At 43.5% G+C, this 21,140-nt stretch overlaps 1 protein-coding gene across 1 annotated transcript in view; it reads right to left on the bottom strand.

Moving 5' to 3' along the window:
* Nucleotides 1–210: 210 nt before the first annotated feature.
* Nucleotides 211–21,140, bottom strand: part of COL6A2 (collagen type VI alpha 2 chain) — a 64,494-nt gene continuing 43,564 nt past the window's right edge. Inside the window, exons 23-28 of the mRNA XM_066631341.1 lie at nt 20,439–20,474; nt 19,962–20,007; nt 16,456–16,608; nt 14,437–14,889; nt 12,734–12,772; nt 211–2,661 (exon numbers count right to left, since the gene is read on the bottom strand). Coding sequence (XP_066487438.1) covers nt 2,054–2,661; nt 12,734–12,772; nt 14,437–14,889; nt 16,456–16,608; nt 19,962–20,007; nt 20,439–20,474 — 1,335 coding nt within the window. The 3' untranslated portion in view covers nt 211–2,053. The remainder of the gene's footprint in view (nt 2,662–12,733; nt 12,773–14,436; nt 14,890–16,455; nt 16,609–19,961; nt 20,008–20,438; nt 20,475–21,140) is intronic.

Raw genomic sequence — 21,140 nt, 5'->3', positions numbered from 1 at the left:
TCTGTACAATTACACATACAAACAGAATGTATTTCCTATGACTATTTCCATCAGCTGCATGTTATTCCACTGTTGCTCTGTTGAACCTACAAACTAACTAACGTATAAGTATATGCTGAAGGATATGCTGTGCACAGTTCTTAGTCCCAAAATATCTTTCTCTCTTTAAAAGCATGGTCTAATGTGCAAAATGATAAAAGACTCTAAAGATAGTGTGAAAAAGTGTTTATTTATCAAGAGTGCAATTTTGGCTCAAGTAAGTATATTATTCCAGAAACAGCAATCCCAAGAATATATTGAGGTTGGTGTTTCCTTGCTCATAATTCATAATGGCTTTGCATAATTCCTGACTCGATGATTCACACTGTCTCTTAGAGGACAATTGCTTTGTGATTAATAAGAAAGGAAGGATGGTGGCAGCAGACAGAAGAAGGAAACGTACTTTACAGAGGGGGGTTGGATACATAAGACACTGCAGTGTAAGACAGGAAAACCCAGAAAGGAAATATATTTATCTGAAGAACAGTTCCAATGCCAATCCAGGCTAACAGCACCACCCATCATTATCAGGAAGTGAAAAACAAGAGTCTAAACCACCAGGTTTTGTTTTTACAAAAGTTAGGGCCCAATCCTACCCACTTTCCCAGTGCTGGTACAGCCATGCCAACAGGGTTTGCGCTGCATTCTGCTGTGAAGGGGCAGCCATGAAGGCCTCCTCAAGGGAAGGGAATGTTTGTTCCCTTACCTTGGGGCTACATTGCAGCTGCATCAGTGCTGGAAAGTTGGATATGACTGGGCCCATGACAGCACAAAAACCAGACAGCACTGTGGCAAGAAGCCAGGAGAGGAAGCCAACAGCCATGCCATAATCCTGCCATCCAGTGGCTGCCATCTGTTTTTGGAAGCTGAAGAGTGAGCAGCTGCAGCTTTTTGGCACCTGAACAAAGTTCTTTTCCTGCTTTGATGAACCAACTGTAGTCAAACTTGTGAAGTGCATTTAAGCCATCCATCGTGATGTTTCAGAAACCAGTTTTGCTGCAACTCTTGTAGAACAATACAAAAAGCAAGGAAGGTGGACTAGGCACTTAATAAAAGGGGTCAAAGTCCATGGTGCAGTGCTGGCCGCAAAATTCCCTGTTACTAGGCTCGATGAGATCTGCTAAATCTGGATGAGATCCCCTAGCTAAATCTGGCCCACTGCATGAAGGAGCAAGAGCTGCCTAGTCTCCTTGCCTATCTGGTATGCCATCCCTGCCTCTGACATCCTCACATGTACACAAGGAATGGAACATTTGAATGCTTCCTTCAGGTTTATAATCCAACATGTGAAGGCTAAGACAGCATGGTTGATTGCTTTATTTAATTCAACCAACCACACAATTGCAGCCTGTTGCATACTAAGTTCTACATGGGTGGGTGATATTCAAGTATTCCACCCCAGTGTTTAATGTGGGGTTGGCAGGTGACTGGGAAGTGTAGGTGCACTCTTACTCTCCCTCATGTGAAGGGCTGGATTGGAGGAGATGTATTGCCCAGTCTGGTCCTTTGTTTCACCTGTGAAAAAGCTGAGGTTCAACAGAGTGGCTTAGAAAACACTGCCATTCCTTGGGAAGGAAGGGTCAGGACCAAGATCAAGGCAAACACTAAATAATTCTTGTCTGCTAGTAAAGAAACCCAATTCCAAAAATAGATGAGTGGGAAGTGAGGGAGGTAGGGAGAAAGGAATTGTGGAACCTTGTGGTGACTGGAGATGATGATTCTTTGGCCTGAATATGAATGCTTTGTTGTTTGTGTAGCACCTATAGGATTACAGTACAACAATTATTTAAACAGCGGTTTCCATTTTAACAAACTATGTGGTTCTGAATCCTCCTTCCATTTTTATTTTAATTAGCACCGTAAACATGAGTTTCAACATGAAATTTAAAAGGAACCTACAAACTTTGGCTATAAAAATAAATCCTTTGCAGATTTGTGCCAGCTGCCCTGAGGCAGCTTATATTTTCTAGATTAATATCTGTGGTGTGTAATGGGAAACTGCACTTCCCGACAACTAACAAATCCACCTAATGAATCTGTCAAAGAAACCAGGCTCGGAGAGGGTGGCATAGTCCTTCTCCCGGAAAATGGCTGCCTGGTCTCCTAGACTAATATTCAGCAGGACACCCATGTCCACATCACTGCCTAAGGCCACCACTGTGGGCATAACATTCTGCTTCTTCATTGAGTTGACGGCCTCACCCAGATTTTTGTCTCCTGTGATGCCATCTGTGATGAAGACAAATGACAGCTCAGCATTCTGACGGGCTACTCTCTGCCCATTTCTTGGGCTGCTGACAAGGTTGTTGATGGCATAAATGATGGCAGACCCAATATTGGAAGAAGAGTCCAAGTATTTGATCTGAGCTAAGGCATCTGAGATGGTAGTGAGGTTGTGTGTCAATGGGAAAGCCACCTCATGTTCTGTCTCGCTTCCATACTGTAGAAGGGCAATGCGTGCATTCATGTTATCAGTGTCACTTTTGGCCAATGTAAGGCGTCGGGCCACATCTTCTACAAAAAGGCGAGCCTTGTCAAAGTTCAGCTTGCCAATTCTTTCAGAGCCATCCAGGAGGAACACAAGGTCAACTGGGCGCTGAGTACACTGGGCAACAGCGAGTTCTACAAGAAGAAAAGATAACATAGTCAAGGCACTCTGGAGGATGTTAGCAGGAGACTTTTTTCCCTTTAACACTGTAAGGTTTGGAAGCTTCTTGAGTGTTCTTGTTTTAGCACATCTGGTTTTAGAACATCTGGTTTTTAGAACATTCTGCCACAAGAAATGTACTTCCCATATCCCACATACTTCAGCTATTGGGGAATAGTGACAACAAAAGACTCATGCTTGAGAATCGTGCTGACTACTGGGAATTCAGCAACTACGTAGTAAGAAGTAGCAGGCAGCCTTATACAAAAGTTTTAAAAATAGGGATAACTGGACAGAACATAAGAAACTCAGCAAACAGAAAATGAAGAACACAGTTCTTTACATACTCACATTAGAGTAAATCCCATTGAGCTGAACAGAACTTACTTCTGAGTAGACATGCATACACTTGTACTGCAAAGAATACCAGGATAGACCAATTTTCTCTTCATCTTCCTTTTCACTGCTCACAACTACAAACTAGAACACTGTGCAAAACGTTTTTGAAAGTTTTCACTGCAGTCTTTTGTGCTACATGGCAAAACTCTTTCAAAACATGAGAAAAGATGCTGTAGCCAGCACCTTAAGACCTCTTAAGCAGCAGGAGTGTTTGATAACTGCACTATCTATGCATGCGGACAGATGTTTCAATTAGCTCTGATACTTAGGGATAAATTAAATATTTTTATATTTACTACAAGGGAACAGCTAGCTGCACAAGGAGGAGCAACAATTCTATAACTGGGTAGCAGGAGAGAAATGCATACCTCAACTGAGAGCTTTCTCACTTGTACAGAAATTAAGGTTTGAAAAGGACCACACTCTTAGAACTTCCATGGCCACTGTGCGATATCTGCATTGTATATGCCTACATATAAGAAGGCAGGATGGTCTTGAACAAGCAGCTTATCACCTCCACTGCCACTTTGCATTTTTGCCACAACCTTCATAGGTTGACCTTCAGAACACTATGAAGGCAGCAGTACCACCTCTGCTCCCCGACATGGTAAGCAGTTATTCCTGAGAACTAACCCAGCCCAGCAGGTTCTATAACATCCTAAGCTCAGACTTTGCTCATCACTTGGAGCAACTTGTCCTGCTGAAGAGAACGCTGTCTGGTTAAGCCCCCTTTACAACAACTCTGCCTTGGATTAAGTTACTTTATAGTTGCTGCTTTGCAAACTTGAGCATTGTCTGCCTTAGATTATGTTACCAGTTTCTGGCCGATTTGCATGTTTGGTTGCCATTTTTTAAATTGAACTTCTGCTTCACTTGGACCATGTTTGCTTGTTCCTGGCCGCACTGGACTGTCAACAGGCACCCTTTGGTATGGGAGAGCTGATAGTCTGGGGATAAATGGATCCTTACAGTCCTCTGGAACTTTTTTATTTGAACAACGAAGGTGGCAAACCTAAATATTCTCACCATGTATGATTATCTCAGTAAGTATGCTTAGAATTAAGCTATTAAATACTACTTTACCTTTGAGGCCCATTTTTCTGTTTCTGCCCAGGTCACACATGAGGCACCTCACCCTACTTATACTCTTGACTGGTTTTCCTGGTTTTGACAGGGTGAAAAAATGGCATGTGCTTTTTCAGCTAGTTTATTGTTTATTCCTTCTGATTTTCAACAAACATCTGGGATACATAAAACCTGTCACTTTATTTTAATGGAACGTCCCTCTTTCCACCCTATGACCACTGAGATTCACTGGTGTCTGGGCCATTGGCGTCGCTAGAGGGGGGAGGCACACTAAGTTTTGCAGAGAGCCTCCCTGCAGCGTGCAAGTGGCTCCTCCCCATTGGCCTCTGTTTAGCCTCATGGCAGTGTGCAAGCGGCTCTTCCCCTCCCCTTTGGAGCCATGTGGGTGGGGGGAACAGAGGCGAATGGCTCCTGAGGGGAGGGGGAGGAGCCGCTTGCACACTGCAGGGACGCTCTCAGCAAAATTTAGTGTGCTGCCGCCCCCCCCTCTAGCAACGCCAGTAGTCTGGGCTATCTTAACTTTTAGGAACTTGAAAGTTCATTGGATGTGCACAACAAATACAGGGTGCCTATCCTAAGACAGATGCAACCCATTACTATTAATGGATGAACATTTGGACGGGCAGTTGTGCATGCTTAACCCTGCCTCCCACTAGCTTATAAAGGGTTGCTGCATCTGGATGCTGATAATTTCCCATCCCCACCCCCTACAAGCCCCAAGTAAACAGAACTGAGCAGAATGTGGGTCTCATCAGTAGAAGCAATATTGACCGTATTAACACAAACAGCTCTGTGAGACTAAGGCCCAAATCCTAACCCACTTTCCAGCACTGGCATAGCTGTGCCAATGGGATGTCTGCTGCATCCTGCAGTTGGGGGGCAGTCACGGAGGCCTCCTCAAAGTAAGGAAATGTTTGTTCTTATCTCAGAGCTGCATTGCCCTTATGTCGGTGATGGAAAGTGGGTTAGGATTGTGCCCTAAGAAGAAAAGGAAGACAGAAGGCCATGATCCACCATTGCCACCTCCAGCTGCTGCCTCGAGTTGATTCCCTCCCCCCTTTTAAGATTAGATCCCACTGGGGACAGGACCACTAATATGCAGAAAAGAATAAATCCTGTAAACCACCTGATGGTGAGGCACATTCTGACGAGGAGGGGAAAGGTGGGATAGAAAAATCAAATAAGTAAGTAAAGGTTCGGAAATCAAAGCTGGTGAATTTGGCAGTTAGTGGCATCTCTAATTCATACACCAAACAGATTGTAAGAGACAATGTTAATGCTGATAGACGGCATTTCAGGAGGACTAAGAGAAAACACCAGCACAGACCAAACAGGTTTGTCTCTTCACATTAAAATTTTAATTGGAATACTGTTTTCTGTCATGTGCTTTATACATGGCATGATCTGGTATGCATTGTCAGCCCTATCTTTTCTATGCCTGCAGCATTCTATATAGCATATATGATCTACTACAGACCTGCCCAAAGCATAGCTGATTGCATCTTGCTTGCCAGCTCAAGAGGGTGTCAAACAAGCAGCTCTAACCATTGTTTCCAGTATGAGGGAATGCTGATTTGTGCATTATGAGGGAAACCATTTGTGGTAGATGGTTCTTTGAAGTCCAATAGGAACAGTTCCACCTGTGTTCAGATATGAAAGCAATACAAATTCTAAAAAGGCCTATTACAGTTTCTGGATCCCTCACAATCTTGCTGTGCACCATTTAAAAAACATCTATGAATAAGTCTGTCTGCTCCTGTATACAGAACCTGTGTTGGCCTGTGATCTGATGGCAAGTCAGACTGCAGTCGCAAGACCTTCACAGTTTATGTGGACATGCATTGTGAAGTTACTGAAAACACAAAACAATTCTGTGAGGAAAATGTGCCTGAATTCTATCTTTGTAGCAATCGTCCACTTATCTCACCTAGCAGGGTCAGTGGAAGTTACACAAATCTGAACTGTATTCAAAATCTGATTCTGCTTGGTGGATAGATTGCGAAATTCACTAGTCTGTCTGAAAACAATCACTCACTGGACCTCTTCAGATAGCCTAGTTACATTAGTTTCCCATTACTTGGCGGTTGCAAAATTCAGTGCTTGTTGGAGAAAAGACTTTGAATTCAGGCTGGAACGTTCCCCCTTGTTATTAACTAAATATGATAAAAGAAGATTTCCTGCTACAGGCAGGGGGTTGGACAAGATTGTGGATCCCTTCCAACTCTGTGATTCTATGAAGATGAAACACAAATATTGAACTGGGTAACTGTTATTATTATAGAAGTAGGTTTATAGCTTGTAGCTTTCCCCCAAAGTATTACAAATTCAGTACTCCTTCTGAGGGACTAACTCAACAACCTTATCCTAAAGGCTACTTGTGCTACAATGATGAAAAAATTAGGCTTGATACTGTCGCAGGCAATAGTGTGAACTCATGACTTCTGTGTTAGGTAGCTAGCTTAATTCTCTTACTGGCCTTCTAGGTTTGGATCTGATCTTACTGGCCTGGTGTGTTTGGATCTGATCTCATGCACATGTGGGCCCTGAGTCCATCATATAGACTTTTGCCCACAAAAAGTGCCTGGGCCATGTCACCTGAAGTGAAAACCTTTCATGAAGAACCCGAACACCCACAAACCTATATCTTCCTTTTGTATTAAATATTACAGTATCAGAATATTTAACTGTGCAGTCATTGGGTTATTAGCAATGGGTCAAATAAACAATTTTGACCCCTGGATGTTAGTAGCTAGTTAGGACAATGAGAACATGCAAAATGGGAAACCCCAAATATAGTACAAACGAACAAAATGACAATAAAAGACAGCACATAGAACACAAATTGGAGCAAGGACAGTCCACAGGCCACTCCCTCCTGTTTCCTTTGTACATGTTTTGTGTAGCTAACACACAGTTAGACTTGGATTTGAGAAGCAACAAAAGCAGGAGGGTGTTTTAGGGTGAAGAGAGACAGACATCATAGGCATTCTATGTGGCTTGAATATACCTGGGGGAAAAAAATGCTCCAGAACACTGCAGATGTGAAACCACTCCCACCACAAGTTACAGAATGCCAGTTTTCACATTTAGAATCCAAAGAATAAAAATCATTTGGGACAATTATGTAAAAAAGTTCTTGCTGTTAAAAAGGAAGACAGAGACAGACATCACTTTACGGACAATCAATAGACAGAGGAACACTTAAATGTTACAACGCATTGCCATGTTGCCAGCTTAAAGAGGCCAGCTTCTGTCATACATACATGCAGGTAATGCTATTGAAACAAGACAGAATCAGACAACCACAGAAGCCACTTAAACTTTTCACTTGGCAACTCTGACCATGTGCAGAAGCAGCCCCCTGTAGGTTTGTGGTGGGTTGAACATTCCTACACCCCTGCAATCAATTCAATATTTAGATAAGAGAGAAAAAAGGGTGTTTGCATGAAACAAGGTATGTGTGCAGCTAGTGTTTGTTGGTTTCCTACATGGCCAAAGGCTACAACCTCCAAGCAATCAGAACTACTGTGTGGTTGTCACCATATTCTATCCTTTCTGAGACTGTTCAGTAAACAGCAAGTGCTGAGGGTTTTCCCAACTCTCTCAGATATTCCCTCCCCTCCTATTATGTTGGTTAGAGAATGTGTGGGCTCTGATTTCTAAGGGGAGGAATTCAGGCAGCTCTTTCGCTATATTCTGTCATCCTGTCTTTCTGCCTTCTTTACTCTCTAGAAACATAGAAGCTAAATTTATCCTATTGCAAGAGTTAGGGTACTAGCTAAGCTGAGTACAAGCCTTAACAGCGCTTGAGACTGACTTTTCAGAATGCAACTATTCTAGAAGCTTCTGTTGTTGTAATCTCCTTCCACTAATGAAAGTTCCAAAAGATTCCTGCAGGAAAAGTTGCTCTTCTTGTGAATTTTGAGCATCATAGGCAGAACTAAGTCCTATTAATTTACAGAGACATCAACACACTCTCAACAAAGGCCTATTACAGTCTCTGGATCCCCCACAATCTCACGGTGCACCATTTTAAAAGTGTCAATGAACAAGTCCATCCACTCCTGCCGCTCATGTCCAGTGGCAAACTTGGCTTTTTCGGCGGTATAGGCCAATGTGGCCACCAGCTGCGTGTACATGCTGGGGTCCTGGATCTCCCTCGTGGAGTTCAGGAACTGGGCGATCATGGGTTTGGTGCTGGGAAAAGTTATCTTGATTCCCTCGTCCTTTGGGTGGAAAATAACTGGGTTTCCGATCCCAGGGTTCCTCCCATCTGCAAGTGAGTGTCAAAAGAATATTTTAAGGGCTTTCTAGCATGGCATGGATTTCTGATTTCTACTCACTTTGATTTTGTATAATAAAGCTGATGTGGGTTTGGTGGACTGTGATTTAAGAAATGGTAGCCCCCTGGCAGGGCCTCTGAGAGTGAAGTACATTGTACCTGGGCCTGGAGTCAAGAAGGGGGTCCCAAGAGCTAAAATGAGCCAAAAAGGGAACCAGGGAGACAAATTCACATTTGAGGAGAAGGGAAGCAACTGAAAAGAAACTTTGTACCCCCTAAGAAAATTTTTCTCAGTGACTCTGCTCCCCGATCTTCTGGAGCCAGGGCAGAACCTGGTGGATACCATCTGAAGTTTACAGGTCTTTCAGATCTCAGTACTGGTTACCCTGACAGAAAATGTATTTTTTAGCCGAGTTTCCACTGATTTGGTGAAACTGTGTTTGACTTAAACCACTTTAAACTGTAGGTTGAGGCTCACAAAATGGTTTGCTCTTTCCTACCAAAAATAAATTTTTCTAAACAAACACTGTGTTAAAAATAAACAAATCAGCTCAGTTTCTCAGGAAGAAGGGTTCTAGTTGTGCTTTTCCCCTGGGATGCTAGTTTCCTATGTGCAGGAAATGGCAAGGAAAGAACAGCATTTAAACAAGTGAGCCCCCCCCCCCCCGTCTTAAGTATTACAGTCCAAGATGAAGAGTTACCACCTCAGGTGGAACTAGGTCCTGGTTTGATCAGGTGGTCACTTAGCAATTCTATGCTGCATTGAAGAGCATGGAACAGAGAAGTAGAGACCAACATTCACAAAAGGCTGTGGTTGATGTGAGAGAACACTTTACAGAAACACGTCTCTCTAAGGTCTATCAATTAAAATCAGCATAACATTTTCATTTTGGTTACTGGCAGTGGTGTACCTAGTGCCACTGGTACTTGGAGTAGCTGGCCTCCACTTTGAATTCCTCCTTCTCGCCCAGGGGAGGCCAGGTCTTCTCGGCATTCAAAGGGACAGACTTACTGGCACACCCTACAGTGTGCACCTGGGGCAGACTGCCCCCCTGCCCCACCCTTTGTATGCTATTGTTTACTTCATTACTTACTTCATGCATTTCAGTATGCACCTGCACTTTGTGGACATGTAGCTACTCTCTGAAAGGATGGTAGAATTAAAACATGAAATGTTCTATCTATTATTACAAAATTGACTTTTATGTCAATGGAATAAATTTTGGTTATGGGACAAGGACAGCTGGTACAGGAGTTCCCTGCATAATGTGAAGCAAGGAGTTTGTGAAATATGTACCCAAAGTTTGGCCCTCATTTGAAACAAAACAATACACTACAACACAACATATATGATTTATAGGTGTCCCCAAACAAGAAATGCACTCAGCTCTGACAAGCAAAATACAAGAAGAAAGTAACCAGTAAGAGTATCCTATGTGTGAGAAAAGAGCTCTAGTGCAGACAACAGACAATGTATTGTCTATTTCATTGCAACCCACTAAGCTACACTGAAGTTGTTATACATTGTTATCATAGGACAATGTATTCAGGTACACAACCACAAGTGTTTGTAACATGGTATTTAAGAATTTAGCATGCAGTTTTCTAAAGTGAGTTTTCTTGTCACACTCTACTCCCTAGAATAAGAGGAAAAAACAGGACTCATATTCATGGCAGATGAAGCCAAGGAGAATTAGGTTTAATTTTATTATTGTGAATTAAGAGCCTAATATTGTCAAAGGGTTACTGAAAACATTCCTAAGTCATGCTGTGATGTGACCTCTTTGACATGTTTTTCCTACATACCTAAGAGCCCAATCCTGAGGTCTGTGGCCTGGCTACATGCTGTGGACCTCAGTTGCAAACGTGCCATAAGGCACATTTGTGGGGCTTACTGCCAGGCTCCCGCCGGAGCTAGCAATCACCCAGGTTCCGCAGCTCCATGGTCTCCCAGACCGCTGGGCTGCGGAACAGGAGGCGGGGGTGTGGCCGGGGGCGGGCGGGAGGCATGTTGGGGGAGGGAGTGAGGAGGTTCCGTGGAGTTGAGCTCTGCAGGATCCAAGATGCTCGGGTAGGGCTGCGCGACCTATACGAGTGCCTTTACTTACCTTTTGGTTGTCGCTAAAGTGAATAGCCCCATTGCGGGGCTGCTTCCCTTACTCGGGGGAAGGGGATAAACGTCCCCTTCTCCTGAGGAGCCTCCCACGGTAGCGCAGGAGGCGCAGGATCCGGCGGGAGCCTGCCATGGAGCCGCTGGACCTGGGCGCTGCGGGCAGCTCAGGATTGGGCTGCCCATCATCAGCCAATGGACTGAGCACCTCAAACTATCTCATAATTTCCACCTCTGTAGGAAAAAAAATCCATGTCATATCATGCCACTCTTTGATAAGTGATAATTTAAGTGCCGTCATGTATAGTATCTGGTCATCTGATTATTTGTAAGACTGAATAAGCAAGAGTTCAATGACTTTTTTTTAAAAAGATTGTTGCTCTTCCAAATTCATACTGTTGGCATTCACTTTGAATGTTTCACCTGAATAGATATAGAAAACTGATTCAAAGTTTTCTTATATAATAAAAGTACACTGTTGCTTCTCTTCATTATATATTATCACCATGCTCAGCTTGCTATCTCATCCATTCATGTACTTGGTCTATAAACACATATGAAGCCCCTGACAACAGTAGTAGACAAAGAGATCTACTGTACTTCTGGCAAGAAATTGACCAAACCAAACAAAAGAAAGAACTCATTGGACTCATAAAATAAATATAAATGATGACATTTGAACAATACACCAAAACCCCAACACTATTTCATTTATTTTTCTAGATAAACCGCTTTGTGAACGACCTTTGTCGAAAAGCAGTATATAAAAATTATTGTATAATAATTCTATAATAATAGTGCTGCCAGCACTCAAATATACTAGATTAAAAAACTTTGAGGAGAAACCTATACAGAAATTTTGGTAATGATCAACAGGCAAAGAGTGTAAGCATGCCTTTAAGAATTCAAGCTGGAGCTGGCAGTTAAGCCAGTGACCAACTAACAGATGAGATGATACAAATTCTTTGTAACCCCCTAAAGATGTTTTCCACAGTTGAAAGTGAAACATTGGGACTAGATCCTACAATCTGTTTTAACCTGTGGCTTAAAGGCTCAAACAACATTTCAAATTATATTTTAAACTCATTCAGCCATGAAAGTCTTAGAATGTTTGTAAAAATTATTATTATTATTATCATTATTATTAATAGTAATATTAATAATATTACTTGAGCCCAAGCTCTGCCATACTTTTTATATCACTGCAGCAGTGATGACCATCTACATCCACCTCTGAAATATGTTACCATTTTTTGGTCATTTTGCTTTAAAAAAAACAAACATTCAGATCCTGTCTTTTTCCCAGCCCCCCAATGATGCAGTTTGCCAAAATGAAACATGCTGTATCCAGTGGGGGGAGTGAAGACAGACTGGGAGACTTGGAAGGGTAAAGGGAAATTATATCCTTTATAAATATCTGAAAACTCTCACTCGCCAGTGGGTCTCTTTGGGTTCCTTCCTGGCACAAGTCCAAGGAAAAGAAAGGGACAGACCGCCTCAAAAAGGAGGGGATCTGGCATACACTGTTGCCACCAGATCCACCCCATCCCACCATCTCCCCACCCCTGAATGCCTGCATCCCTGTGGATAGAGCCACTCCCTGTGGATAGAGCCACTCGAACAGGCTGCAATGCATAAGTGTATTTGTGTGTGGAGACCACTTGCAATGACAGACAATTGAGTAAGGGAAGAATGGTGGAAAGGAGGTAGGGATATGAAAATTCCGCTCAAAAATAAATTATCTTTTTCCCTTCTGTTGCCTGGTCTAGACCAGAGGTGTCAACCATAAGGCCCATAGGCCCAATGTGGCCCCCAGAAGCAATTTATCCAGGCCCCATTATAATTGGGCTCTCCCAGCATAATAATTGGGCTCTCTAATGTTTTGAAAATGTGAGTAGGATTTGCACATTTTCTCTTCTGTCGTTTGCAGTTTTATGAGTTTCTATGTGAGAACCAAGTACTTATTTCTGGCCATCATCTGCTTAATAATGTTACTTTCTGATTAATGATGTCACTTCCAGCCCTCCGCAAGCACCATGAATGCTAACTTTGGCCCTCTGTATGAAATGAGTTTGACATCTCTGGTCTAGACCTTTCCAGTGTTTGTCTGCATCAGGACACTTCCACATTATATAGCACCACTATAGCATCTGCTTATTCGTGTTTTTACCTGTTTGGCAGGGCAGATCAGGGCAGACAATCTGAGGATCTGAAATGAGAATAAAAACATTAGATTGAAACCATGCTGAACACTATGCACCTAGCAGTTACCAATGTAACTGTGGGTCCATGCTAAGCTAGATATGAAGCACAAGGCACATGCAGTGCTCTCAACTTTAAACAAACGTGGTTGAGGGAATGGTACCTCTTATTACAAAAATGGGAAGAGTGTTTAACAGTTCCTCCATGAGTTTTTTAAATATCTCTCTCTCTCTCTCTCTCTCTCTCTCTCTCTCTCTCTCTCTCTCACAGAGAGAGAGAGAGAGAGAGAGAGAGAGAGAGCTGCCTTTCTCCCTGCAGGATAAACTAAACATGGACCTTGTATATCGTCGTATGTCGTTGTTATGTTCTTTTATCCTTATTTAACTGAGTTCCCCCACTCAATGTTATATATACACATAATATTTTTTGAATTTCATTTTTAGTTATCTTTCTAAAATATTGTGACTAGTCTGATTTCTTGAGAAAGGATAGGCCTTATAGTCAGTGGCGTAGCTAGTGAGGAGCAGGGGGGCAGTCTGTCCTAGGTGCCAGCCTTGGGGGAGGGTGACATCACGTGACCAAAATAGCTAAAATCGTGGTTTTCAGGAATAACACCATCATGTTATATACCATTTGATGTGGAATTTACAGCAGAATGCAATGAAAAAAACCAGAGTGAAATATCTCCATTCTATCAAAAATTATGGCCAAAAAATCAGAAAACAAAAATACACAGAGCCCTATGAACAGTGAAACTGAGCCATATCACACGCTTCATCATGAGTAGGTGAACTTGCCTTAGTCCATAGAAAAGGGCAGGCTGGGAGGAATCCAACGACACCAGAATGGTCCCAATCCAATGAACGCAGCCCCCCCAAAACACCTGAGAAGTAAGTCCCTCCCTCCAAGCTGATGAATGTATTGAGCCCTATGGAAAGTAAAACTAAGGGTGCAATCCTATCTTGAGCTGGAACAGGCAAGCCAACCATGACAACACTTCCGGTGGGTCCTGGACAGATTGTCATTCTAAAAAGTTGGTCCTGGTGCTAAAAGTTTGAGAACCCCTGCCTTAACTCAGAATGGACCAAAGAGATGTCCTTGACACCCTAGTGACCAAAATTGTGGAAATCATGACTTTTAGGAATAATACTATCATGTTATACCATCTGATGCATTCCCCATTGTTTGTGGGGAAATATTTACTGTATTTATTTTCGGGCCATTATTATTATTCATTTCATGCCATGACTATTACTATCTCTTAGTCTCATCTACCTCATAGGGTTGTTAAGAGGACAAAATAAAGGGAGGAACCATGCACATCATCCTGAGCTCCTCAGAGGAAGGGTGGTATAAAAATGTGAAAAATTAATTGATTGATTATGTCATATGGGGGTGACAAAAATTTATGGGTCCAGGGTGTCAAATGACCTAGCTATGCCACTGCTTATTTACACTGGTTCATGCAAACATTTGTTGTTCACCCTGAATGGCACCCAGTTCTCTAGAGACTGAGGAAGTGGTTTTTTAAAATGACTTTAAAACTGATCTTAAATTCTGAGCTACACAATGCAAAAAGAAAAAGATAACTGAAACCCATGATGTGTCATTTCAAATTCTAACAATTCTAACTATCCTGTGTCAGCCTCATCAGAGGAAGCACTGACAGACCTGGGCAGAGTTCAAATTCCATGGTGCTGATGAACTCTTCAGCCACCAACTCTGTAAACAGATTCATTTTCTGGACATTTTCTTTCTGATTGCAGGCAATTGAGGTCAAGGTCTCATCATCTTCTTTCACGTTGAACATGTCCCCAATGCCAATGGCATTGACTGTGACACCCGTCTGGCAGAGGGCTTCTAGGTTGGCATCGTCATCTCGTGGATCATAGCGCCCATCTGTCACCACCACAGCAAAGACACGGGCTTTCTCTCGTCGGCTTTCTTTGATGAGTGTATTATAGGCAAACTGGAGTGCAGAGAGGGTCCAGGTGCCCCCTGCAATCCACTCCAACTTTTTCACTGCTTCTTTGAAGCTGGAGAGAGAATCGATCCGCTCGTCATTCAGCTGGATGGCTTCAAATGTCCCCTCATGGCTGTACTGTACCACCCCAACACGGGCACCTGTCAAGGAAATATACTATCAGCAACAGTTTCCTGGAAGAAGACAGACTTCCTCTTAGAGCATTCTCCTCACAGTTTTGTAGCCAGGCCACTGAAAATCCAGAACCCTTTCTTTATTGGGCTGTTTGGTTGCAGTTCTTTTCATTTCAGGGACCATTTAGGAAAGTTGCCCAAAAGGAATATAGGTGAAATTCTACTGCCATATCATCTCTGACACATGTCAAAACAGAGTGATATGCAGCAGTGCTTGTCTTAACTCCAGATTCAGATAAATACTTCCACACAGACACATGCCCTAACACAGGAAATGTTGCACTTGTAACACACAGAATCATAGGTGGGTGTTTACAAGTCCCAAAGACTAGTGCAGGCCCTCTGGAGAGAACGACACTCAACAGGATTCCTCTCCTGACCTCTCAAGTACTGTTGTCTGGAGAAGTCAGTAACAGCAGTTGTCTCTCCTGCTGTTCATTACCGTTTCTGAACAAATAAGATGAATCGTTGTCTCTCTTTCTCTCATGCCCCCTGCATGTTCCAGAGAGCTTGGGGGAAGGGGCAAGCACAAGTAGAGGTTGGTTAGTAATATGAGCAAAAATTTGTGAAGCCCTGGTCATAGTTACAGTCAAGGTGAGACAAGCATGTGGAAATATACAAATGCATTACAGATGTATAACAAAGGGCACAATCGTGAGGTGGACATTTGTGCCAACCTGGGAGTGGGGAAGGCTGGCACAAGGAGTTGCGTTGGCCTCCCTGCGCCGGATCCAGCCCTGGCATAGTAAGTTTGTGTTTGCCGAGCCTGGACAATGCAGGGGTTTGGGGGAGACATGGGATGACAGGGAGGAGGCAGGAGGGAGGTGTTTCAGGGCGGGGGAGGGCAGGCAGCAGGCATTCCTGGGGGCAGGCAGACAGGGAGCAGGAGGCAGGGCCAGGATCCAGTAGTTATGCAAGACCCTGACCCAGTTTCCGGGCAGTGCAGAGCGGCCCCTGGCCACTCCGTTCTGCTCGGCTCTGCACCACCTCGTCAGGGGTAAGGGGAAAGGTTTCCCCTTGCTAAGGTTGTGCCACTTTTGGCTCCAAATTTGCGCTGGATGAAGCACAGGTCCACTAGCCTGCCTGCTCCAGCGCAAGTTAGGATTGGGCTACCTGTCTCTCTTCTGCTTTTGGGAGTATGATGCATGCTCCCAAAGCACAGTGTTCCCAAGTCCTCCACCTAGTTTTCAGGGTTGTTCTAAGAAGGTGGGGTGTGACTATCTTTCAAGTAATCTTGTAATCTTGAAAGACTACTACTGGATCCACTTTAAATAGCATTAGAAGATAAATGGGAAAAGGCGAGTATCCTAAAATCCATATACAACACATACTCAACATGCAAAAGTAAATGTCATACATTTGGAAATCAATAGATTTCCTTTCACTGATAAAGAAGAACATTATTAAGGCCCTAGATTCTGCTGGCCTGTCTGATAGGACTCAACTGCACTGACTGCATTCTGGTATCATCAAATCATCATGGTTACAGATGATGTCCAGCTATGATATCAGCTGCTCAGTCACATCACTTACCTGTCTCAGATTTTGGATCCTTGGCAATGGAGCCAAGTCTGCTCACCAAGTTGATGACAAAGTTCTTCTCCAGAGTAAAGTTGGTGTAGCCAATACTCTCTGAACTGTCTATGACAAAGACAATGTCCAAGGGGCCACACTGCTTCTCACAATCTGCAGAGAACAAAGACAAAAGAATTAGAATTCTGGCATTCAAAAACTATTGGTCTAGGGCAGAGCTAACTTGGGGGTCTGGACCCAATTGTAGGATGCGCAAAAGGTAAAAGCAGGTGCAGCCCCTGTCACCCTCTAGCTGAATTTAACTGCTCCCAGGTGCCTGCCCATCCCCCATGGAGGGGGCAAGAAACTAGGGAAAGGATGGGTGAGCAAGTGAGTTGCCTCCCATGAATGTGGGGCAGAGGTGCCCCCTTCCCTCTGCAGGAGACAGGCCTGCAGCCTCCATCTTCCACCCTGCTTGTGTTTAAGATTAACATAAATGCACTGCTTCTGTTAATCTGAAACAGAAGCACTGTGGAGGAGTGAGACTACATGCTCTGCTCCATGTAAGAGAAGAGAAGGAAAGGGAAGGGAAGGGTGTGTGCTCAAATACGCTTGGTGTTTCATAAGCACTGGATGGTTTGGGAGAAGTGATTTGGAACCAAGGCAGTTTCCTCTCCTTCCCCTTCTTTTAGGGGAACATGTTGGAGGGGGAAGGGGACTGCAGCTGCTGCAAACCTCAGCAAGTCAGAAGAGGATCAGAGTACCCACAGGAGTTGCAGAATGGATGTGAACAAATGGGCTGGGGCTTGTTCATTCACCACCTCTCCAACTTTGCTCTCCCCATGAGACCATTTCTCTTCATGAGTTTGGTTAAATGTCTGTCAGACTAGTATCTGGTACCTTCCTAATTATGCAATTCAGTCTTTTAAATATCTAAATAATAGCCTAGAGCAGCTTTCTCACAATCCCAGTTCTATTCTCTGCCGGGATGCAGAGAAACAATTACGGCACCTTATACGAATACAAAGATCCACTAGCTGCTTCCCCCTTGCTTAGGGCATGTGGGAAAGAGTAAGTGATTAACAGCCCTCTTGTTTCCCAGTTTCTTTCTGTAGTATTCTTTCCCTGGGGCATTGTGCTGCTGGTTCTAGGCTGTCTTTTCCAGCAGTTTAGCAGTAACAGCATAGGCACTGGGGGCAGATGAAATAGTGTCAAGGTGTTCCTGCCACCATGGGATCTGCAACTAGGCATCTCTGAAACTAATCAGGGAAAATGCAATAGTTCTACCACAGCTAAAAGGGTTATAAGATATAGCACCTACAATGGGTTCATGGCAAGCATGTAGCACCTACAATGGGTTCATGGCAATCCCTCTGACAGCTGAGAGGGAGCTGAGGAACAGAACAACATAATGTAGGAAGAAGGTAGCCAGATGGTGTGGACTGTGGGTGCATGAGAAGAAAAGAACTGTATTGGCAAAAGTATAGGAATCCTTCCACTAAAGATGAAATGATGCAGTCACTGTTGATTGGAAAAATTTGCTAAATCATTCTTCTGCCCTTAAAGCAGCCATTTTCAACCCTTTTCAGCTCATGGCACACCGACAAGGCACTAAAATTGTCAAAGCACACTCCCAGTTTTTTACTTACATTAAATTACTACATTACAATTAATTTTTAATTAACATAATTAATACAATTAAATCACTACATGACAAAGAAACTCACAAGAAGCTTGGAGAGAAAAGTATATGTGATTCTGGAAAGGAGGAAAAATGTTCTGAAGTACGGTGATCAGATTGTTATTAAAGTGTTATGCCAGAAAGTGTTGGCAAAGAGAGATCAGATTGAGCACGTAGTGGAGAGATGTGGGGTGAGGGGCAATGAAGAGACATGATTGAAACAACTGCAGGATTCAGTTGGAGTGGGGTGAGGGATAAGAGAGAATGTGAGGCAAGTGATTCTGGACCTTTGCAAGGTGGGGACAAGTGAGGGGAGGGACAGTAAGAGAGGTGCTAACTGCGATTATGAGATTTGGGGGGAGGGAATGTACCTGTGGGATGGAGAGGGGTGGGGGAGAAGAGAAGTGCCAATTGCCTGCTCGTGTATTTAAGAAAAAAGAGTGCGACCAAAAGCCCAATCCTATCCATGTCCACTCAGAAATAAGTCCCATTACAGTCAATGGGGCTTACTCCCAGGTAAGTGTGGATAGGACTGTGGCCCAACCCCCTTCTTCTAAAAGGCAAAAGGCAACGTAGGGAGGGTTGCTTTGGGGAGTTGCAGGCAAACTTTCCAGGACCCTTTAAGCCAGACAATTCTGAGGCTGGTGGCCTCAGCAGACTCGCTTGCTTCCTACCTGCTTACCTGCTCCTGGCTCCCCCATTCTCACTCACTCCGCCCAGACCTCCTCCAGGCTTCTCTGGCTGCCCAATCACGCAGGGCAGGCAATATCCAATCTGAGACATGTCTACTCAGAAGTAAGCCCCATAATAGTCAATGGGGCTTACTCCCTGGTAAATGAGGATAGAGTTGCAGTCTTTGTCTTGCTCAATAGCAGGAGCAAGCAGCAGGAGATGCAAAGCAGCTGCAACCAGCCCCTTTGCTGCCTGTTCCTTTTTCTTCCACATGAGGGTCAAAGCTGTTGCTTCTCCCATGCGTGCAGCTGCTGTCTTTCTCAAGACACATCAGTGTGCTGCAGTACAGCGGTTCAAAACCGTTGCCTTAAAGCCTTCTTGTGAATGCACCCCATGTAGTCAGGTTTATACTTTGAGTCAGACAGTGTGCTTTCGGAAGTTTAAATCAGGGGGAGCTAACTTCTGCTTTGCCATGTCTGCAGGGATTTCCTGCAGCCAGAAGGGTTCTTTGCCCCACAACCAAACGTAAGATTCTATAATTACATTTTCACCATAAAATTATAGTGTGCACCAATATAGGCATACCTGGGGCATTACATACAAGACTTCTGAAAACAATTTCATATTCCTTCCAAGTTATTTAAAATTTGTTAGGGTTATCAGAGGACAGATATGACTGCTTTGCAGGTTCCATGTGGCCTAATGATACAGGTTGGCCAGTCCTCTTTAATCGGACTGAACTATGACACCTTGAAAAGCAACCCTAATCAGAGAAGGACTGAGAATTTTGTAGTGGGCTGTTGGGTTGTTCCCCTGCAGCTGTCCAGAGGTTTGCCATGGTCTCCATAGGGGGTGTGTGCTGTGCTCGCTGTCTGACTATTAGGAGTGATGAGCGCAGTGTAGAGGGGCTCTGGTGCCTGCCTTTGCTTCTACTTGGCTCAGAAACAGAGCCATTTAGGAAATGGGAGGGGGTTGACATGCCGATGTGGGGAGATGGCATGCTGGGTCATAATGTCCCCCATGCCCCAGGTACCACTGGGACAAGGGATGCTGCTGCAGTGACCTGAGGTGCACATCCACCCTACTAAGAGATGTTCTTGACATTCACCCTAACTGAGACTAAACGAGTCCATTGCTGTTTTAAATCTACAAGGAGAAAAGAGTCTGAACTAACCACAGCAGCCACAGGTTTCTCTGACGTAGGTCATTACATCACAGTCCTATGAACAAAAGATAGAAAGAGCAGTTTTGAGTGCAATGGGTTTGATGGGCATAGCCAAGCCTATCAGGAAATCAGCCAGCTTGATGTTCACAATTTACTGTAATGACTTCCACTGACATTGTTACATCAAATTTTAGCCTGGCTGAACAAATGAAATTTAATGCTTTACTGTGGGCAAGAAGTAGAAGAAGCAGGCAGGGGTTGGACCAGATGACCTTTAGATGTCTAGATGACCCTTCCAACTCTGTTTCAATGATCCTAAGAAGGCATGGTTCAAACTTGGCTTTGGGTTAGATATTGAAATGTGCCACAGATTTTACCCACTTAGTGGGACCTTCTTCTATTCCACTGTAACCTAGAAACTATTAGGTAGACAGCAGTGTCCCTAGAGAGAACTGTAATAATGGTCAGGAATTCTTTTCTACTTACAGTTAGGCCAGGATCACCAGCAGGTCCAGGTCCACCCTATTAAAAAAAAAGGAGACATTATAGATGTCTCCAAGGATCTCCAAGGATTTCCAAGGATCCATATCTGCAGTAGGAACACTGCTTCTGCTAGTTTATAGTAGGCGGTTGCATACAAAGGAGCACATAATAAACTCAAAACACATTTTACTAACTTCTAGCAATATGAGTGACTGCCTTGTAAAACAATGAACATCTGTTTCCCCCCCCCCTCCACCAAGATATTCCAGTGTATTTTATTCTGTGTTCTACATAGATGCACAGGCAGGTTATTCAAACTCGTACCTAGTCTCAATAAGCCAATTAAGCCTTACTACTTCAATATCAGCTTAATAGACATGTATTGCAGCTACCATTTGAAGTTTGTCATTAAAAAAATTACCATGTATGCCTTTCAAAAAAAAGACACCCTGAATGCGTGAAACTTCTTTCACCAATGACATATCGGAAAATATTTCCATGTACAGATCAGAAAATAAGATGTAAGCTGAACTAAAATGAACCCATTACATCATGGACACAGAATTAAACAAGCATATATCCTGTTGATCTGTTCTGATTGTTGACTGAGTTGAGCTTGTTTTAAATGATCAAACCTGCTTACTTCAATTACTCCTTAGAAAGCTTTATTGGCATATATAGTAAAAACAAAAACAATTACAGTAT

Source organism: Tiliqua scincoides, chromosome 1 (assembly GCF_035046505.1).
Source record: "Tiliqua scincoides isolate rTilSci1 chromosome 1, rTilSci1.hap2, whole genome shotgun sequence".
In the NCBI taxonomy this organism is placed as follows: Eukaryota; Metazoa; Chordata; class Lepidosauria; order Squamata; family Scincidae; genus Tiliqua; species Tiliqua scincoides.
The sequence above is the reverse complement of the archived record's forward strand: the minus strand, read 5'-3'. Positions and strand labels throughout refer to the sequence as shown.